At 35.5% G+C, this 21,424-nt stretch overlaps 2 protein-coding genes across 3 annotated transcripts; one reads left to right on the top strand and one right to left on the bottom strand.

The window, feature by feature from the left end:
* Window positions 1-3,442: 3,442 nt before the first annotated feature.
* LOC120277359 (nuclear pore complex protein Nup214-like) lies at window positions 3,443-7,956 on the bottom strand. 2 transcript variants are annotated; one of them, XM_039284168.1, is made up of 5 exons: window positions 7,644-7,956; window positions 7,465-7,551; window positions 5,867-6,600; window positions 5,467-5,786; window positions 3,443-4,811 (listed from the first exon to the last, which is right to left on the bottom strand). In XM_039284168.1, exons 3-5 carry the CDS (start codon window positions 6,365-6,367, stop codon window positions 3,623-3,625), a joined length of 2,010 nt encoding a protein of 669 aa, XP_039140102.1. In that variant the 5' UTR covers window positions 6,368-6,600; window positions 7,465-7,551; window positions 7,644-7,956; the 3' UTR covers window positions 3,443-3,622. The 2 variants fall into 2 exon arrangements, with proteins under 2 accessions (XP_039140102.1, XP_039140101.1); XM_039284167.1 differs by having other exon boundaries at window positions 5,861-6,600.
* A 3,271-nt stretch (window positions 7,957-11,227) lies between these two features.
* On the top strand, window positions 11,228-18,297 carry LOC120277606. Its single transcript, XM_039284465.1, has 7 exons — window positions 11,228-11,917; window positions 12,034-12,128; window positions 12,283-12,993; window positions 15,436-15,548; window positions 15,633-15,751; window positions 15,824-16,052; window positions 18,155-18,297. The coding sequence occupies exons 1-7, from the start codon at window positions 11,228-11,230 to the stop codon at window positions 18,295-18,297; spliced, it is 2,100 nt and encodes a 699-aa protein (XP_039140399.1).
* The last annotated feature ends 3,127 nt before the right edge of the window (window positions 18,298-21,424 follow it).

A 21,424-nucleotide genomic window follows, 5' to 3' on the forward strand; every position in this document is an offset into this window, starting at 1 on the left:
TTAGATATATATAAAAATTTATGTTGGGAACAGGGGACATAGCCCACCGGTTCTCACGTGTTTTGCATTCAAAGAAAACTCAAGTTTGAGTCCATCAACTTGTAAATGGACATTTGAGTTTTCCATGGGAGAAACAGTGGTTCCATCCCTCTAGATTTACATGACATGAGGGATTTACAAAGGAAAATCGAGTTTAAGTCCATCAACTTGTAAATGCACGTTTAAGTTCGCCTCTATGGGAGAAATAGTATTGGTTCCTCCCTTTCAGAGTTGCATGACATAAGAGATTTATTCTCTCAGTGGTGTTCATGCAAATCTTCTAGGCGTGCATGTGATTAATCCTTATTACCCTATGTAGTGGCTGGTCGGATTAATAAGTTTTTAAAGGGTTTTTAAACCACTATAACAGATGCATCTTCATATTTATCTGTCTCTTGACAATAGTTAAGTGAGGGACGCTTGTTGCTTGTTTCCAAAAATGCTTATGCTAAATTTTTATTTAATGACATAAGATGAATGTTTGGTTTTAAGCTATTTAAGAGAAACAGCTAAGAATATGAATTAAATTGTAGTTTTTACATCCAAATAATATATTAATCTTATATAATATCTAAAACAACCTAAAACATTAACAAGTATATATGTATTGCTAAAACTTGGATCACTAAATAATGACATGCATGCATACAAAGGTTTTTAATAGATGCATGAAAAGATTTTTTTAATTAATAACAAGTGGCAAAAGTAGATGAAAGTTAATTTTTTGAGTCTAACTAATTAAAAAGTCAATGGTGAAGGGATCTTTGCATGACCATGACTTGTCTTTATATGTATAAGCATCTTGCTTTCCCTTAAAATGGTAAAAGAAGTGCATGCATGTCCAATCTTATCATGAAAAGAAGAGTAATGCATGCATTCTCAAAAAACAAAACAAGGTCTTGAGTCTAGACTTGTAGCTAGCTAGGATACCATATGAACCTTGATTTATTTCTATATTTATATATATCTTTCCAAGATGACTAGTTTTACATATATAGATAAACATTTGAAAGCCTAATTCAGTAAAGGTTAAGAGATAAAAGTAAGATAGGATAAGTACATGACTAACGTTAAAGATGAGTAAATGAAGGAAAACAAGAGAGAGAGAGAGAGAGAGAGAGAGAGAGAGAGAGAGAGAGAGAGAGAGAGAGGATCCTCATTGATTATGAAAAACATTTCCAAAAGAAAAGTTTTACCTAGAGAAAGATAGGTATATATAACTATGTATATATAGATAGACAGAAGATGAATAAAGGATGTAAATTAAACCAGATAGAGAAGAAGAGATGTATTGAGTGAGTGGTTTGTCTGCATGCATGCAGGATCATTAATATGAAACACATGCATTGTTGTATTACAATAAAGGATGGTTTGAAAATAAAAAGATATATACTGTCTATGAAACACATGAAAAGAAAAGGCATATGCATCATGATATGATTATAAAAGAAGAAAAAAAAAGGATGGAAAACAAGATATACAGAAAAGAAGGGATATATATATATACAGCAAATGAAATTAAACAAATGAAAGAAAAGGTACACATATATAGACATCATAGTATAGTTATAAAAGAAGAAAGAAGGATGGAAAAAACAAGATAGAAAACAAGGGATATACAGTGTATGAATTGGACACGTGAAAAGAAAAAAATATATATATATATATAAAGACAGGGAGAAAGAGAGACATCATAGGATAACTATAGAACATGAAAGAAGGGTGGCCATACAGTGTTTGAATTAACTACATGAATGAAAAGAAAAGATAATGAATATTGAGAGAGATGCATCATAGTATGAACATAAAAAGATGAAAAAAGGGGATGGTAAACAAGATAGAGAAGAAGGGATAAACAGTGGCAAGTTGGCTGCATGAATGATTATTATTATGAAACAGGTGAAAAGAAAAAGTAGATATGAGAGAAAGAGAGAGAGAGAAGGAGATGGGTGATGATAAGTGGTGGCAGAATGAAGTGTCATTCTCAAAACAGTGATTCAGAATGTGGAAGCAAAGAGGGAGAGGACAATGCCATGACAAAGTGAGACACAAACAAACAACTCAAACAGAAAGAAAGAGCCAAAAATGTTAATTAATAATAAGACTAGCTAGTCTCATTGAATTCAATCAATATAATTATTATTCACAGAAAATAAATAAAAAGAAACAAAGAAATTAAGAATGAATGAAAGAGAGAAGAAGAAGGAGAAAAAGGCTCAAGAACCATCATCATTACTGTCATCATTATCATCATTACAAACAGCAGTGCAATGCTTCTGTCTTTTTGCTGCAATTAATCTTTAATTATAATGAAAAAAGACATGAAAAATGAAAAAAGAGAAAAGAGAGGCAGGTGAAGGTCCATTTCCCCATGCACTCAAACCGTTAGCTCTTCTTTCACTAAGACCAAGGAATTGAAGTCACCATCTCCACCACCACCACCACACCATCACCATCACCATCACCATCACCATCACCTTCTCCATCTCTCCTCCCTTCTTCTCCGCCATATAACTCGCGCTTTTTGCAAACTATGTATATATATATATATATGTAACATGACTATGAATAGTGCTTATATGAATATAAATAAGAAGATAAAAAGAAAAGATTCAATCATGTACTTTTTTTAAATATTATTCTAAAATAAGATTTACATAAATGGTATGTTTTTGTCCTTTTTGTTACTTTTTTTACATAATATATAATAAAATAGGTAAATATTTATATTTTTAGTTTCCTTTACTTTCTAGAACACCCACCAATTCAAACCATAATAAGTGACTGTACATTTATTATTTTATGCAAAATATTGGGAAGCAGGAGAAAATGGTAAAACCATTTTACCATTTTTTTTCTTATCCTAATTCATTAAAAAAAATTAATGTAATAAAAATGTCAAACATTAAAAATAATGCAATTAAAAAAGTCATTGTCCAGTAAAGTTGGTGGTGCTAGTAAATACATAAATAAAGAAAAATAAAAAAGGTGAAATAGATGGAAAAATGAAAAGAAGAAATAGAGGAAAAAGAGAGGGAGAGGGAAAAGTAGATAGATGTGACAGGATCAAATGAATCCGAAACGTCATGTCATGTCTTGTTTCCTTTGCAATTAAATGGACGCAAAACCAGAGACAGCTCCCTCTTCTGACATCTATTTCATTCATACTAGAGAGAGAAAGTAACTTCATATTCAATTCACATTCAATTCAATTCAATTCAATTCATTTCATGGTATTGCTCACCATATCTGAACCGTCACTTCAACACTTTATCATATATAATAATATATATATATAGACACATATTGGTCCTACTGAAGCTAGCAATGCAATATTTCATTATTCACTCTTCCAATTGAGATAATAAAAGAAACACAATCAAAACTTTTACTAGGAAATGCAGACATAGAAACTTGTAGAGATGTGTACATATTGTTATATGGTACAAGAAAAAGAACAGGGGCCAGTTTTACAGCTAAAACCAAAATGGCAAACAAATATAGTGAAGAAAGAGACTTAGAACTGTGTCAAATTTACTTTGAAATGCAAAAGATTATCAAATTTACTTAATACTCTGTTGGTTTACTTCTTCCCGGTCTTGCTCCGTTTAACTCTCACGAATCTCCGGTGGGCCTTACCGTCACTAGCAGTGCCCAGAGAGAAGCTTCCGCCAAGGTCTACATTACCAGTTGGTTGACTGAATTGGACCATGGGTTGTTGTATACCTAATGATGGAATTGCAGGAGAACCGACCGGGAAACTTGGTTGATCAAATGAGCGAAATGTGGGAGCAGTGGATTGGAGTGGATCGTCGGCCATGATATCCTCCGTGTTCATCTGATTGTTCAGCAGAAAGCCTGTACCAAATGCAGAAGTTGATGCCGTAAATGAGAATGCTGGACCTGATGATGAGCCAATTGTGAACTGCGAGTTCCCTGCAGCCGGAGCAGCGAACATGGATGGCGATGATTGAAAACTAGAACTGGATAAGCCAGTAGCTGGTTGTGCAAATAAAGAGCTACCAAAACCGAGCGAAGGAGAGCTGGTCAACAACGTTGTTGACGAGGAATTTGCTTGGGCACCAAAAGCAGGACTTGCTGGCACACCAAATTGATTAGAACTCTGATATATGCTTGAACCACTAGATTGAGCTGGAAAACTAAAACTAAAATTGCCACTGCCTGTACTCAAAAATACTGATGAAGATGTGTAAGCCAGGGAAGGTGATGTGCCCAGAGTAGATGAACTAGTGCTCAAGGAAGAATCTTTAATTCCTGGGTTAGAAATTGCAGATGTTCCCATAAAAGATGTTCTAGTGAAGGTGAATGGCAGTGTCTTGGTTGATTTTGCTTTAAGATCTTTAGAACCAGAAGCACCAAAAGGTGCAGAAACTGAAGAGGGGGCACAAGCTGTGCCAGATGCCACCATTTGAAATGTATTGGCAGTGGAAAACATAGGTGCTGTAGAAGAAACCAATGAACTAGTTGGACTGGTAGCAGCAGCATTAGCGGTAGAGAAAATGGAGACCATTTGATTACCAGAACCTGAAGCATTTGAAGCAAAGTTGGCAGATAATTTGGGATTCAAGGGACCATTATTCAGACTGGAATTTACAGGAGCATCCAAAGCAAATATTGATGAGCCAGCCGAACTTGAGAAGTCTGGAGAAACTGGACTTCCAAATGTGTTGAATTTTAATAGTTCTCCAGCCTTACGAATTTTATCTCTAAATAAATCCGAGTCTTCTAGTTGAGTTGCTGTGAAGGTATTGCTGCAACAACCACAAAAAACTGAAAGTTTAAAGTTATTGAACTCCACCCATAAATCAACTAAAGTTTAAAAACTAAACTAAGCAAACAATGTCCAAGAAGATCAAGTTGGTTTTCGCATGAATCTCAATACAATAACAAAATTAATTACAAAATTGAACAACTAAATGAGCAGGCAATATCGACAACAAAATATAAAAAATTGCATGATCAACATAAGCTCCACTTTTCAGACAGTAGGAAAATGAACAAGTAGAATTATACATCACTTTGCTTATAAGGCTCAGGAGACCAAAGTGATGATTAAATATTTCATTTATCAATCACCCACAAATGTAAAAATAATAGTGTGAGAAGGTAAATCGGTTGCCCTACCCAAAATAAAAGCACCTGATGCTTCCTAAATTGGCATGGCTATTATACAAGGATAATGATTACTAAACAACAGCTTTTATTTATTAACCTGTCATTGCCAAATACAATCCCACCTACAGAATAGAAATAGAATCCTTTAGGCCATTTATTATTGCTAGTGAACCAATAATTTTGCATTCTAAAATCAATTATCAAAGAGATGCGCCATGTTCAAAATCGTAAAGATAAATAAACCGATCATTACTTTGAGGGAAAGAAAAACTTCATAAATCCATGTATAACCTGGTTGATAACTCTGAGCTGCTTTTCAAGCCCACAGTATCACTAAATTTTGGCAAAAAAATAGTTGCAGGTGGTGCAGCTTTGGAGTTGAAGGAAGAAGAAGAAGGTGTTGCAGGAAACGAAAAGCCAACAGGGCCATCAGAAGTTTTGCTCTCAAACAAACCAAATGATTTTGTAGTAGAAACAGGCACGCTTTGGCAAGTAGACAAAAAAGGCTCATCTGATATCTCTGTGTTAGAAATGGTATCCTTGAATCCTGTTTTTGACAGTTTATCCCTTCCATACGAAACCTTGTAATCATCATCCATCTTCAAAGAACCCTAGAAACAAAATTTCATAAAGTATAATTTACTAGGAAAGATAAGGCAAATCGAGATTGAAAAGAGATTCAAACCTCAACTGCACTAATTTTAAATGCCGTCTTTTCTTGCAAAGGAACTGCAGCAGACCCTGAAATGGCAGAACCTGAAGCCCTTTCACTATCAGACTTTGCATTTGTGGCCGGTGTGATGGCATGAACACTGACAGCAGATTCAGGAGTCAATTGGACTAGAGAAACACCAGGCTCCAAAGGGCCATTCTTTAGAATGTCTTGGTTGTGAGGCATACTTTGAGGGAGGGAAGCATGGCCATCATCCACAATAAAATTCCTACTACTGTTCATAAAATTAGATGAATCTATACCTTCTATGCTTCTAAGAGCCTGTCCTTGCGGCATACCAAGTGTTAAATTTGAAGGTGACCCATCCATTGAAATAGCTTTCAGCTCAGACGATTTCTCTTTTGGAGAAGACACTATTTTGTCTAGCTTCTGCAAAATTTTTTGAGCTGTCTCAAAAGATTGGGCAGGAATATGAGGATCATTTTCCACCCAAAATTCCATTATCACAGGGTTTTGCATCCTCTGAACCTAAGCCATATCCCTGTGCATTATATTGGAAAGGCTTTTGAATAGATGTGAACCCCGAAAGATTATCCATGCCAATAGGAGTGGAGGAACTAGGAAGAAGACTGCCGTGAAGGTGTACAGATGCCCTTCATAGGGCGCATTAAGTTTGATTTTTGTCGGATCCTGCGTATAGGACCAAAAGATCCATGATCACTCTCTAAGAATGAATTCCCCTTCTTCAAGATCTGCTCTAACATACAAGAATTAGACAATGATCAAATCATGGAAAGGAAGATGCAAAATAGGTTTCTTAATTATAGAAATGGGACATCAGACAAACATGTGATGAGTGATGAACCTACCTTGCAAGCCATACTATATGTTACACTGAAAATAACGAAAACCAAAAGCTTAAGGTGTAAGTAAAAGGCTAGGTCTTGCTTTGCCTGACCCTGAAATAGATCTGGTTTCTGGCTTGTGATTAATCTTGCAAGTGCTGCATTTTTTACATATTGCAACTGGTGGCACAATAATAATGTCATAAAATCTAGCAATGCACACCCTGCCTGGAAAAGAAACTTATCCACTGCTCATATTTCTTGTTGACAACCTTCAAACAACTGGTCTTAGCATCTAGTTAGCTAGATGCAAATCCTAAAATTATATATTAGACCAGAGAGGACTAGAGTTTCATATTTAAGTCACATTTCTTCTTTAATTATATTTATTAATTTTGAACTTGGAGGTTGCCAGTTCTTACATTTGTAATCAAGTTATTATGATCAAATAAAACAATTCAACTCCATTGATGTTTGATTTCCTGGATCTGGGCCCATTGCACCTCAAAAAGGCATTAATATTTTATTTGCAGTTTCAGCAATGCAATGGCCCAGTGTCGGTAAAGCTCATCTAAAGTAATCTTAAGTAGAAATATCAAGACTAACAACCAAAGAACATTTGGTTATTCATTATCTAAGAATTAACTTCTTATTTTACATAATCTAAGACTTTAAGAAGTTAAAAATTATCCACCCACTTGCATGGTCATTGCAGAGAATGAGACCAACATTAAAAAAACAGGTTTTGCCTGGGTCTATAAAAAGGTATACCTGCTTACTAGATGAAATGGAATTTGTTGCAGCCCAGTGGGACGATGTGGAGGGGCCAGCATAACCATCTCCACTACGCATATCACCCTGAAATCACAATTCATAAAAATTCCTGAATTGGAAAACAGGTAAGCACCAAAATATGACAATTGTTTAACCCAAAGAAAATAGGTACATACCTTGGCCTGTGGTTTTGCTGGAACTTTAAAATATGGAGAACGGGACATTTTATAAATTGCTGACCTGCCCCTGAGGTCTTGGAGTGAAATAGCCATTATCAGGTTGTTCAGGAACTTTAGAAAAGCGAACAACAGATCTTGGCCAAACTGAAACATCAGATGATCGTGATGCATAAGGTGTGCTACTTGCTAAAAAAGTTGTCTCTTCCCTGAAGACATGCCGTTGCAAATTTAGACTTGAAGGGGAAAATTTGGAGGGCCTAGATCCCATGTATGCTTTTGCAATTTCTGCAGGTGAAGCAACTTCTTCCTCAGGAATCTGTGAACAACATTAGAGGTATGCATATAGCTGTTTCCCAATAAATCTATAGCATGGGGATACGATTTCAAAAAGGTAACTGCTACCAGCAAAAAATTGGCATCTGATTCTACCAACTCTCGTGTGAAAACGCAACCTTGAAAACAAAAGTTTAAGCTCTTGAGAGTATTTTGCTACAGAGCCACAGGAGAGAGCAACTCTTAAACATCTTAAGCCCTATAATTATCTTGAGTCCTCATGCAACTCAAAGAATTGAACATTAGCTAATGAACTTCAAATATAAATATATAGTCAACATAATAAAATTAACTCAAAATAACAATGACAAAGCTAGTAAGTTCATATTCTGAAAATTTTGAAACAACAAAGTCACAAATAATAAACTAGCTAAAAAATCTCACGTAAAATATTTTACATTTGTAATAAAAACTATATATATTTGACAATGCAAACACTGATGCATTCACATATCCACAAATAAGCAGCCAAACTCAGGAATAGAGTTTACAATGATCTACAATGGAAAAATAATATATACTTACAAGTAAACTTTGATTGGGAGTTGAGAATTTCGTATGAAAACCAGTGCTATCATTTATTTTCCCTTCCTCTGCATATGAAGCTTCTTTGCTTGTGTCTGCTGGGTTTTTCCTGAACCGATCCAATGGTTCTTGATTCAATTAAATCTCTAAGATAGTTAAACTCAGCCCTGTTCAACATAAAACCTTTGTCAGACTTACAAGAATCAAGAATGCAATCCTAAAAAAAAATTGTAGCATGAAAATGACCAAAAGTTAGATTAGACAAGGACCATACTGAGAATAGTTTCTATTGTAAGAATTATATGAAAGCTGAGAAACTTAGAAGGACAAGATCAAAGACATATGCCACATCACAATAAAAACAATACAAGTTTCTGGCATTTATATGTATGTATCCAACTAAAATATAAAAGAAGCCTACTGCTCGGAAAAAATAAAACCTGGTAAACATTCTCTGCTTCAGTACTTCTTCTAGCTCAAAAATGCTGCTGTTATCAGAATTATTAAGGAGACTGTCACCAACTTTTGCCGCCTCTTCCAGTACTTCCCCCAATGAATTCTGCACGCAATTATTTCAGACAGGATGGATGAAAAGGCGCACACACTTATATATTAGGAAGTACTTCAAAGGTATCCACAAAATATCACAGTGCACACGTGAACAAAATGCTAGAGAAGCAGCGGGAGCAACCATATAGAGACAAACAAAAAAAAAGCCCAGGATCACAAATTATATATCCTTTTCATGTTGCGAATTGGCCCCTCTAAAATATTCTGCATACTTCAGCATTAAACTTCTATTTCAAGTCACCATCCCGACATGATAACAGTAAACAATTTTCTCCTTGTGCATGTGCAGGTTATTAGATTGATAGTCTTGTCATAAGCCCATTGACAAACCAAAAGGAACACTGGCCGGTTCTATAACTTATTAGTTCTCAAATCAAGGGAGAAGAAAATAACAATGTATCTCCACAATGCAATACAGAGCAAATCAACACCAAAGTAAAACAGTTAAAACATGTGACAGCAGGAACGACCAACACACATTTACAATAATTCATAGACATGTTTATTAAACAAGGGATTACTTCAGGAAAATAAACGGGAGTGAAAAACAAACCGCTGTTTATGTCAAAATATAATCCTTAACAATAATGATCAACAACAGATTCAAGTGAGAAAGTTTATAACTTTCTTTGGAAGGATTGCCTCTTAATTGCCTCTACAGCAGATTAACTAATTCCAAGAAGTAAACTAACTCACACTAATAATAACTGTCAAAATGATCTCATGAGCAAGACTAGGCAAACAACATGAAATTCCTCGGGTGGAGAAAACCTCAGAAACAAATTTCACAATTTCATAAACAATATTACAAATAACTGTTACTTACAAGACGGACAGCTTCAGAAATTTCTTCATTAAGTGGGGGATTTTCATCTGCAACCAATGTTTCAGAAAACCATCAGTTAGATGATTGGATTATGTCACACCTAGAGAAAAAATCAGTCACATTTCCCAACAAACGTCCCAAAAGAGGTGCAATAGAAGAAAAAAAAAGTATGGCTTTTTATCCAAAAACGAAAAGTTCACCCCTCCTTCCTCATTGTCAATGATACTAATAAAACCCGAGATTTCAAAACAAACCGTGCTAACTAGTAACAAATAAATTTTAGTGGATCCAATACTGCAAGATGAGAAAAGCCAAAACGCTGGAATAATGAGAAACCCTAAAAAGTCCAAAATCAAGAAATCAACCAAAAATCAAAAAGTTAGGGTTCCAAGGACCTGGAATAATCGTCGTCGGCGGCGGCGGCGGCAGCGGCGGTGGCAGAAGCAGGGCGTTTTGCTGCTTGCCAAAAACAGAGGAGAAAAGCCGCGTCGCGCCACCGGAGATGATCCGAGAAGCAGGGTCGACAAACCTGGAGAGCCACCCATTGCGCTGGGGCTCCGGAGGGCGGACGCCACCACAAGACGCGGATGGAGGGCGGTCGTACGGCGTGGCGGAGCGGCGGAGGAGGCGCCGACGAAGCTTGCCGCCAACCCCACTGCCATCGTAGGCGATGGAAGCCATCGGAGAAGGGGAGATTTCAATGAAGGGAAAAAAGAGAACTTTTGGGGGGAATCAAGGGATTTGGGGTCGGGTTTCGAGTCACCGACTTCGCCGCCGTCGCTGTATATGATATATGCTAATGAAACCAGAAAAGTGACCGTTCCTTTGTACTTTTTATATTGGTGGTGGTTTTTTTTTTTTATTAATTTTTTTAATATATATATATATATATAGTATTTTAACAGTTTAATTATTTTTATCACAATAACTTAATAAATCACAACTATTTAAACCAATTTCTACTATAAAATATAAAAACAAATAACACATCCAAATCAACCATTCCACAAACTGTTATCACCCGCACGGACGTTCACAGAATCCTTTTTTATATATATAAATATATATTGGATAAATATCTTTAAAAATTTGGTTAATTATGGATATTTGATATACTTTAAATAAAATTAAATATTATATATCCAGCCTTCAAATTTTGATTTGTTTGTGTGTGTATATATACCTCACATATATAAATTATTAAACATATTATTACATGTTCAATGGCAAAAAAAAAAAGTGCATATACAACATTAAAATTTTTAAAATCTCATTAAATTAATTTTTTATTTTTTATTTCAAATCCCCGGGACCCGATGGTTTTCCGATGTTTTTCTTCAAACAATTTTGGGAAACGATCAAAGATGACATTTTCAGACTCTGCGATGACTTCTATGCAGGAAAGGCTAACTTGGAAAGGATAAACTGGGCTAACATTGCGCTCATTCCAAAGGTGGAGTCTCCTGAATCCCCGGGTGACTTCAGGCCAATCAGCCTTATTAATTCGTCTCTCAAAATCATCTCTAAGCTCTTGGCTATCCGTTTGGGAAAAGTAATGAATGACTTAGTTGATTTTGCCCAATCTGCTTTCTTGCGGGGCAGATGTATCCTAGATAATGTTGCAATCGCAGAGGAATTGATTTTCAGTTTGAAGAAAAGAAGGATACCTGGGTACATTCTGAAAGAGGACTTTTCTAAGGCGTTTGACCTTGTGGACTGGGAATTCTTATTGGATCTGCTCAAAGCTAGGGGATTCGGGTCCAAGTGGTTGGGTTGGATCGAGAGAATTCTTGCTTCTACCAAAGCTAACGTGTTAATCAATGGGGCTCCTAATGGTTACATTCGTTACTGTAGAGGATTACGACAGGGTGATCCTTTATCCCCGTTGCTTTTCATCTTGATTACAGATGTGCTTTCCTCGATGTTCAGGCATGCTCTCGACTCCAGGATTCTGGTGGGGGTGCCACTCGGCCCGGGTAGGAATAGATGCAACCTGCATTTCGCGGACGACCTTCTGGTCTTAACCACGGGTGGGCTGGAGGACCTTAGAATTGTTAAGCTAATATTATTCCTGTTTGAGGGGTTGGCGGGGCTCTAGGTAAACTTCTCTAAAACGTGCTTATTCTCGGTTAGAACGGGGGTCCTCCCGGAGACTGCGGCGGCCGAGACTTTGAATTGTGCGGTGGGGTTGCTCCCGGTTACTTATTTGGGCGTACCTCTCTCGGGGGGTAGGCCACACAAACAAGATTGGGAGGGGCTCATAGCAAAAGTGCGACAGAGGCTGTCGGCTTGGAAGAGTAGACACCTGTCTATTGGTGGTTGCCTTACACTATTAAACTCAGTGTTATCGGCATTACCAATTTATTGGATGTCTATCTTCAGGTTACCTTCTTGGGTAGTTCGCGCAATTGACTGGATTAGAAGGGACTTTTTATGGTCAGGGCCTGACATCGATAAGCCCAGGTGCCGGCTTGTTAGCTGGAAAGCCCTCTGTCGTGATAGGGAGCAAGGAGGCTGGGGGATTCTTGATCTAAATAACTTTAATAAGGCGTTGTTAGGGAAGTGGTGGTGGAAATACGCGAATGATCCAGATGGGGAAGGGACTGAAGTAATCCATTTCAACTATGGTAGTGTTAGCTGGGACATGTTCCCGCGCACTAGTGGAAGGATGTCTTTTTTCTGGAAAGGTGTTCTGAAGATTCTTCCTGTGTTAAGATGTTGTGTTACGAGTACAATCAACTCCGGCTCGGAAACCTTCTTCTGGAAAGATCGGTGGCTCAATGGGAGAGCACCTATGAATGTGTGGCCGGAGCTTTATTGTGAGAGTAAGTGGCGGGATGCTACCTTTGAGGAGCTGGGCCATTTGCTTGAGAATCAACCATATTGTGAGGATGAGGGTGTTATCCAATTTAGGGATAGATGGAGGGCCAGGGCTCAGGATGGGAGAGATTTAAAAAAATGGTCGATCAATGGTAATGGTATGTTCTCAGTGAAATCCCTGTACAACTTCCTAAACGATGGGGGTACCAGGTGTGAGGTGGCGAAGTTCTTCTGGAAAAGCAAATGTCCCAAGAAGGTTAATATTTTCAATTGGTTAGTCTGGAAGAATAAGATTCTGTCACTAGAAAATTTGGAGATCAGGCGTTGTAACAATCTCCCGACTTCAACATGTATCATGTGTCATTCGAATTCTGAATCGGTTGACCACTTGTTCCTTCACTGCCCTTTTGCTCGGGAGGTGTGGGGGTACTTCCGCAGGACTCTGCTAATGCCTGAACCCCCTAACTCGATGCGTAGTATTTGGCTAGATTGGTGAAATTTGGTGAGACCGAGTAGCAGGCTTGCGGTGGACTTAGTTAGCAAGGCGTTAATCTGGAACATTTGGCTTGCTCGAAATGATAGAATGTTTAATGATAAATTTCTTCCAGCACACTACATTGCCCTTAAAATTAATCGCATGCTCCTTTCGTGGTTCGATGCTCTTGCAGATGTGGGATCGAAAATATGCATCTGGCATCATGAAAAAGATACCAAAATGATACATCGAAGCACAAATATCATATTTGTTTCGCGGGTTCTTTCATTCCTAATAGAGGCAAGCCCCTATTATTAATTACCCCAGATTAGAAATCTTAGGAACCTCCGATTAAGGGCAAAAGCACAAGTAAAGGAACAAGCAAATTTGCGAATTATAAGTTTGGTTATTTTATTCAATACATCATATATAGGTCAATATGTGACTTTCTTTATATATATATATATATATATATCGTTGCCGCTGCCTATGCCTTGTCACTGCGTTGCATGCCTCATTGCTATTTTGAAATTTTTTTGTTGCTGTTTTGAAATAAATAAGTCATCACGCTTATGCCCTCATCATCGCGTTGCATGCTTTGTTGTTGTATCACGATAGGCGCTTTGTTATCGCTTTGAAATTTATTACGCCTTTTGGGACATGAGTTTTAATTATTGACTAACCCATGGTGTTGTTTTTGGATCGACGTAAAATTTTTGTTAAAAATACCACACTTGATATATATATCCATGCATATACCCCATTATTTCATAAGAGAGCTTCTATGTGCATTCCATAATTTATATATATTTTATTTCTATTTCATAGTTTTTTTTGTTTGTTTGTTTGTTTGTTTTATCTCATGCGTATGGGCATGGTTTCTTCATTCTTTTATTATTATTATTATTTTTTTATTTTATATGCACGTTTGTATGGGGGACGCACATGGGCATTCTATTACTTACTTTTTTTTTTTTAAACTTATGCATGTATGCATGAAATTCTTTTGTTTTATATTATGCATGGTTTTCTCATTTATTATTATTATATTTTTTTAATTTTTCTTTTTACTTTTTCATCACATGAACATGCATGCTTTTCATTCATCATCATTATTTATTATTATTATTATTTTTTCATTATTTTTTTTTTATGCACGTGGGGACATAGTAGTATGTTTTTCTTTGATATATTTGGAGAATACACGAGTAAGCATTCATTCCCCTTCTTTTTTTTTTTATATTCATAGATATATATATATATATATATATATGTATATATATATATACTAACTAAAGCTGTTTGGTAGCAGTCAGTCGCCTCAAGCAATCTCCTATCATCCCTATGAACCATGCCGAGATAAGGCCAAGCCATCTGTTCGTTGGTTCAACTTTTAGAGCATCCATTATAAAGGACCGTGTAACGGGCAAAGCTTTAGAGCTTCTCCACAACAAACTCACAAGGGATATCTTGCAGTGGGCATGGCCCTGGTCTAAAGAAAGTGCATTGAAGCAGGCTGTGGGCTTTTACATGTTAAATATTCCAACTTCTACACATCTGAGCTTTAGTTTAATATTATCTACTCCATTTCTTGCATCAATTAACTTCTTCTCTAGATTAAGGCATGGCGTCAGTATTTTGTGTGGCGTGAGTTTTTTTCTATGAAGGAAATAGCTTTCCTGTAGGCATCAATCACAGTTTGTTTATTTCAACATACTCATGCCCCATGAGAGCCCAAACTAATAAGCATTTTTGTTAAGCTTCAATGCTCTCTTGAAGTATAGGACTTTTTAGTGTTGCCTGGAAGGAGGTACTTGTACTTATCAACCTTCTGGGGAATGAACGGCATAATAAGAGCTTGGTATAGGTCCCATCTTCCCGATGATTTCCTCGAATGTATACTCCTCCAATCAACATGACGATAAGTCGATGATAATGTGCGTATCTTGTCTCTCCGGAGCGATGCCTGTATGTGGATGGAGACATGCAGTATTAAACAGCAAAGGATTGAGTTAACCCACAGCTATAAGGTCCATAACTAATATTAAACCCAGCTGCTCCTTGTAAAGGATATTGAATTTATTCTCGAGAGTCACTAGCAACAACAGATCGACATCTCTGAACATGAGCAGAATTATGAGACTTTAGCGAGTAGAATTGAACTACGGTAGAAGCGCTGACACCCTCTTGAAGCATGACGAAATGATTTATAACTAAGGATATAAGGGGGTAGCTGGCAGGCAAAGACCGAAAGCCTCACCCAGAGAGAAGTTGGGGAAGCGAGAAGGGTCTTGGATGAAAGAGGAACTGGAAGCAAAAGCTCTCTTTCTCTCCCCCTCTCAGGCGCTTGCAGGTGGGTGATGTTTCTTGGTCTGGATCCTTCTAGCCCTTCGGGAACTTGCACTAGATTCTTCATCAGCACTTTTTTTTTCTCTAGTGGCAACGGCGACAAATCTCTCCTTCGCTGTTCTTTTTGGTGGCGACTTCAACTCTTGTTTCTTCATCCATCTTCATCGATTGGGGAACACAACAGCAGCAACCATGAGGGTAGTCAAGGTCAGTAACGGGCAGCAATACCAGTGGCGGCGTTCGCAGCAACAAGCAATAAAGGCAAACACGTATCATTAGCGACACCAACGAACCACAACGGCGGCTTCCTTGACAGGCTGTGGCGGAGAGCAGCGGCAACGAGAGGATGGCATGCTTGGCGGCATTATCTCAGCCATCAAGCATGCCGCGGCGATGATCAATGGCAACGGTGACTGGCAGCGACAGCAACAACGAGAGACGAGTGTGGCATGCTTGGCGGCATTATCTCAGCCATCCAAGCATGCTACGATGGTGAACAACGGCATCGGTGACTGGCGGCGACGGCGGCGGCGAGTTTTTTTATATATATATATATATTTATATGAATACTTGGGGGAGGGAGAGAGATGAACACCTTCTTCGTCTTCTTTCCTTTTTTTCTTCAAAAAAATCCTCCTTTTTTTTCTTCTCCATTCTCCATTTTTAAAAAGAAACAAACCTTCTCTTCTTATCTTCAACCCTAACTCCTCAGAATCGTAGTGAACCAAAAGGATATGATCGTTTGAATAATTTTTTTATTTTTTTATCCTAACTCCTCCCATAGAATCGTAGCGAAATCGAAAACCAATAGGGATAGGATCATTTTTGTTTTAAAAAAATTGAATAATAATAAATTTTTTTAATTATTATTTTTTTAATTATTTTTTTTAAAAAAAATTTTTTTAATTTTTTTTTTAAATTTTAATTAATTAATTAATTTATTTATTATTATTATTATTTTAATCTTTTTTATATCCATCTCCCGTATAATCATAACGAGATCAAATTTAAAGCTAAATTTAAATTATTTTTTTTATTTATTATTTTATTTATTTATTTATTTATTTATTTATATGTTTATTTATATATAATATATATTATATTTTTTTTTTAATTCTCGCCGACCCATATAATCTTAACCTCCTGACTAAATCAGAAGAAAATGATAAGATTAAATTTTAATTAATTTTAATATTTTTTTTAATATTTTAATATTTTTTTTAATATTTTAATATTTTTTTTAATTGTTTTAATTAATTTTTTTAATAAATTATTTTTTTTATTATTATTTTTTTATATATATTTTTTATTAACTTAATTTTTTTTATTATATTATATTATTTTTATAAATAAAAAAATCCAATCCACCTCGGGATGTGTTTGGGCGTCTCGGGATGTGTGTTTGGGTGCTCGGGATTCGCATTGCTTAGATGGCCTCGAGATTTACTCAAGTCACATAAAAATTTAGGATTGCCTCGGGATGTGTATTTGGGCTATTCTAAAAATTTTGATATTGCCTCGAGGTATGTATTCTCAAGGGTAATCTTGTAATTTGCATTTTTGCCCTCGAGATATGATCTTAGGGGCTATTTTTGTAATTTTTTTCCTTTTGTATTTGCCTCAAGATATGTTCTCAAGGGTAATTTTTGTAATTTATATTTTGCCTCGAGATATGTGCTCCCGCTGATCTTGTGATTTTTGATATTTTAGATCGCCTTGAGATCTGTGCTCTATGCTAATATTATGATTTGAATATTTTACATCGTCTCGAGATCTGTGCTCTAGGCTGAATTATGATTTGAATATTTTTAGATCGCCCTGAGATCCGTGCTCTAGGGTCGATCTTATGATTTGAATATTTTTAGATCGCCTGAGATCCGTGCTCTCAGGTCGATCTTATGAATTGAATATTTTTAGATCGCCTCGAGATCCGTGCTCTAGGGTCGATATTATGATTTGAATATTTTTAGATCGCCTTGAGATCGTGCTCTCAGGTCGATCTTATGATTTGAATATTTTTAGATCGCCTCGAGATCCGTGCTCTAGAGTCGAACTTATGATTTGGATATTTTTAGATCACCCTCGAGATCCGTGCTCTCACCCTGATCTTATGATTTGAATATTTTTAGATCGCCTCGAGATCCGTGCTCTAGGCTAATCTTATGATTTGAACATTTTTAGATCACCCTCGAGATCCGTGCTCTCACTGATCTTATGATTTGAATATTTTTAGATCGCCTCGAGATCCGCTGCTCTCACCGATCTTATGATTTGAATATTTTAGATCGCCTCGAGATCTGTACTCTAGGCTAATCTTATGATTTGAACATTTTAGATCGCCTCGAGATCTGTGCTCTAGGCTGATCTTATGATTTTGATATTTTAGATCGCCTCGAGATCTGTGCTCTCAGCTGATCTTCAGATTCTAAATTTTTTTAGATTATTTCGAAAATGTCTTCTATACTTATCTTGAATACATCCAAATATAGTGAAATTTATTTGTTTTGACCACCTGTTGTCCTAATTCGATTATGATTTAACTGTATGTAATTTTTTTAAAAAAAATTTATTTGATTTGAATTTGTACATGCAATTTTTTTACATAAACAGCAGATAAGGAACAGGCGAAACTGGAAGATATGATGACTACAGTTCGACGCAACCTGAACTTCACTGGACCGAGGAACCAGATGGACAGGATGGAAATGATGGAATCAACGGCCGAGGAGGCACTCGACGGTAACATGGGCTAGTGGTTTTCTTCTGAGCAGGGGGAGGGTGCGATGTGCATCTAGGGAGGGTGTTCGTCGCTCGTGTCACTTCTTGTGGTGTGAGTGGGTTTTGTATTTCCTATGTGGTTTTGTACTGTGTTCTCTATTTAATTGAAGTGGTTTATCCACCTTTTCAAAAAAAAAAAATTCTAATTGTGATTGAGCTAATATTTTTGCATAAATACTCATGAAAAATTAAACTAGTTTTATTCATTAGATCTAAATAAAATTAATATTACAATGTAACTTAGGAGTTTAAATATAATTTTATTTTTATTATTATAGAACAATATTTATGTAATTTATAGTATATTTAAAATGTGTGTGGAGGTAAAGGGCATATATGTATATAAATCATATTTAAAGAAAAACAAATGAATATTTTATATATAGGTGTTATTAAACTTATATAAATAATTTAAAAAATTATAAAATTATATGAAATGTTTCCAATTTTGATTCTTATTTTTTCAGGGAGAAGAATGAAATATTCTTTTATTTTAAGTTATTTTTTTTATTTTAATTTGTGTTGAAAATTTCATACTTAGGAAAGGAGCATTTTCATAAGTGATTCTTACTTTATAAAAGATATAAGAATCTTTAAGATGAGAAAATAAAGTTAATATAGAGATGAAATTCTCATTTTTGTTTTTAGTTATGATGTGTTTTAACCTAAAGTTTTTAATAATCTAATAGATAATATCTGTATTTATAAGTGGATAAGTCACTATCTAATTAGAAAATAAGAAAATTGTTACAAATTAAATAGAGCAGAATGTAAAGACTAATATAAAAAATTGATGAGAAGTATACCATATAATCTATGGGTTCCAACCAAATATGAACCAGTACTATTGAAATTAAATTGGTAAGGTGGAAATGGTTTAAGCTCAAAGCTTATTTCAACTAAAGTTTTTATGAGTTGAAAACCAAAACCAATATTACAACTGAAACAAGAACTGCTCTGATTCTATTTTTTATTTTTTCTAAATAAGAATGATTTATAATATTTTGTTATTTATTTTAATTAATCAGAATAAAATCATTTATAAGTTAGAACCGAATCGTAATTGAAACTACGTTGAAATTGGACTTGAAATTAAAACTGAAAATTATATATGGTTTAGTTCCGGTTCTAAAACCTATAAAACCAGAACCGCATTAGAATCGGATCAACCGGAACCCTTTACTCAAAACAAGGCATAGGTAACCAAACTCACATTTATTGGTTAATATTTTCTGTGTTATGACTCAGGGCAAGGATCTATAAAACTTAAATTACTATGAACTTGGATTTAACAGGTAACTGCTCGGTATATCCACATGAACGTGTGCTAGTTGCTAACTACCAAAACCAACTGCAACTGCTCACAACACATGTCTAAGTTGTGTCGCAACATGTGTTTGTGCATGTCTCAATCATCTTTGGGACTAGGGCATAATGCATGTGCGCATATATAAGCTCCACTACAAATGCGTGGTTTGACCAATCCAAGCTATGGCATACATCTGACACCTCTTATTAGTATAACCGGGCTAAATATTCGTAGAATTTTATTAATGGGAAAGTTTTTAAGTTGAGGATGACAAAGCTGGAGGAGCCAAGTGGAAAGGTTAAAAGGAGCCTTGATTTTTTTTTCTTCTAGGGACTTGGAGCAAAGCGCTCAGTTGGAGTTGATTTCTTCTCAGGGTGAGGACTAGTGTCATTGTTGTTGTTCAGCCTTTGAAAAATTCTTTTCCTCTAACTGGTGTGTTGTTTTTTTTAATTTTTTATTATTGTACTTTTGTTTTGTCCCTCGTCTGGTGGGGTTGACTCTTGGCACCCATTTGTTGGTGTTGTTGTTTGTTATGTGTTTTCTTTTTAATGAATGCTGTTTATTTTTTTTTTAAAAAAAAATTTGATAGCAGAATTATTCAAAGAAAAATAATATATTTTTATTTGATATGTAGTAAAAAATTTAATTAAATTATGAGAAAGTAATATTTTATGTGAGGAGATATTTTTAGAAATTATTTGTAATGCTTTTATATTGTTATACTTATTAACAACTTGTCAAATGTTTTTAATATATATAATAATAATCAGTTAACCTCCCATATACATTAACAATCTCATTATCAAACATATTAAACATTAACTAATATTAAGTCAAAAATACCTTAATAAAAGATTGCAACATTTATACACTATCTACACATTAATAATTCACCCAAAATGGAATAAATTGTAGAGGTGTTTTAGTGATAAATAATGTATGTGTGATGACTGATGAGTGATGTTAAAAAGAACACAATCTGGAGGAGCAGGAAGAAATTATGAGAAAGCATAAATACATTTTGTATAAAACAAGCTAGTGGGTACACTCCTCGTGCCAATGTTACTCTCAGTCATAAAATTGAACCAAATAAAATAATTTGATTCCCTTATGTTACATTGGCATTTTTTTCATGTACCAAAAGTCTTTCTTAGAGAAGAATCATTCTCTAACAAATCCTGCATGAAGTGTCCCAAATGTTTTTATATTTGACTATGAATTTAATATTTCAAATTTATAAGTTATATATGTTTCAAATGTAGCACTATTTTCATGGATAAATTGAATAGCTTAATACACTATGTGATTTTTTTTCCTTACAAAACTCAACTCTATTGTTAAGAAATTAAACATGCTAGTTTAATCAATAGTCTTAATTTATGTTATTTCAAAAAAAAAAATATATTCTAAACATGTTTTTGTGCTTAAAAAAAATCCCAAGTTTTTTTTATTGAAATGGTGGATAAACCACTAAATTAGAAAAATCAAAAGCAAATGGTAACCAAGTACAGGAAAAAAAAAAAAAAACAGACTCCCCGCACCACAAGCGGTGATGTAGGGGTTACAAAAACAGCAACAACAGACAACCCGAGGAAGGGAGCTTCCTCAACACCCACTAACAAACAAACACTAACTCGTGACAGCTCTTGGTGCCTCCTCAGCGGTATGATCCTCCCTAGAATCCTCCGTGCGCAGCTGTTTCCTCTGACCAAGGAACTCAAGGCTACGCCTGACAGTGGACATGGTCTCATCAATCTTTCCCTTGACATTATCTGCAAGAGCATCGAACCACG

Source organism: Dioscorea cayenensis, chromosome 15 (genome assembly GCF_009730915.1).
Source record: "Dioscorea cayenensis subsp. rotundata cultivar TDr96_F1 chromosome 15, TDr96_F1_v2_PseudoChromosome.rev07_lg8_w22 25.fasta, whole genome shotgun sequence".
Classification (NCBI taxonomy): domain Eukaryota; kingdom Viridiplantae; phylum Streptophyta; class Magnoliopsida; order Dioscoreales; family Dioscoreaceae; genus Dioscorea; species Dioscorea cayenensis.

Excerpts from the sequence above, each read along its gene's own strand:
- LOC120277359 (XM_039284167.1), bottom strand. The coding sequence starts at position 6,367 with ATGCAAAACCCTGTGATAATGGAATTTTGGGTGGAAAATGATCCTCAT. Across the intron at positions 5,787-5,860 it reads TTAAAATTAGTGCAGTTGAG|GGTTCTTTGAAGATGGATGA; the intron begins GTTTGAATCTCT and ends TTTTGTTTCTAG. Across the intron at positions 4,812-5,466 it reads AGCTCAGAGTTATCAACCAG|CAATACCTTCACAGCAACTC; the intron begins GTTATACATGGA and ends TGGTTGTTGCAG.
- LOC120277606 (XM_039284465.1), top strand. The coding sequence starts at position 11,228 with ATGTTTTTCTTCAAACAATTTTGGGAAACGATCAAAGATGACATTTTC. Across the intron at positions 11,918-12,033 it reads ATTTCGCGGACGACCTTCTG|AACGGGGGTCCTCCCGGAGA; the intron begins GTCTTAACCACG and ends ATTCTCGGTTAG. Across the intron at positions 15,549-15,632 it reads CCCCTCTCAGGCGCTTGCAG|TGGCAACGGCGACAAATCTC; the intron begins GTGGGTGATGTT and ends TTTTTTCTCTAG.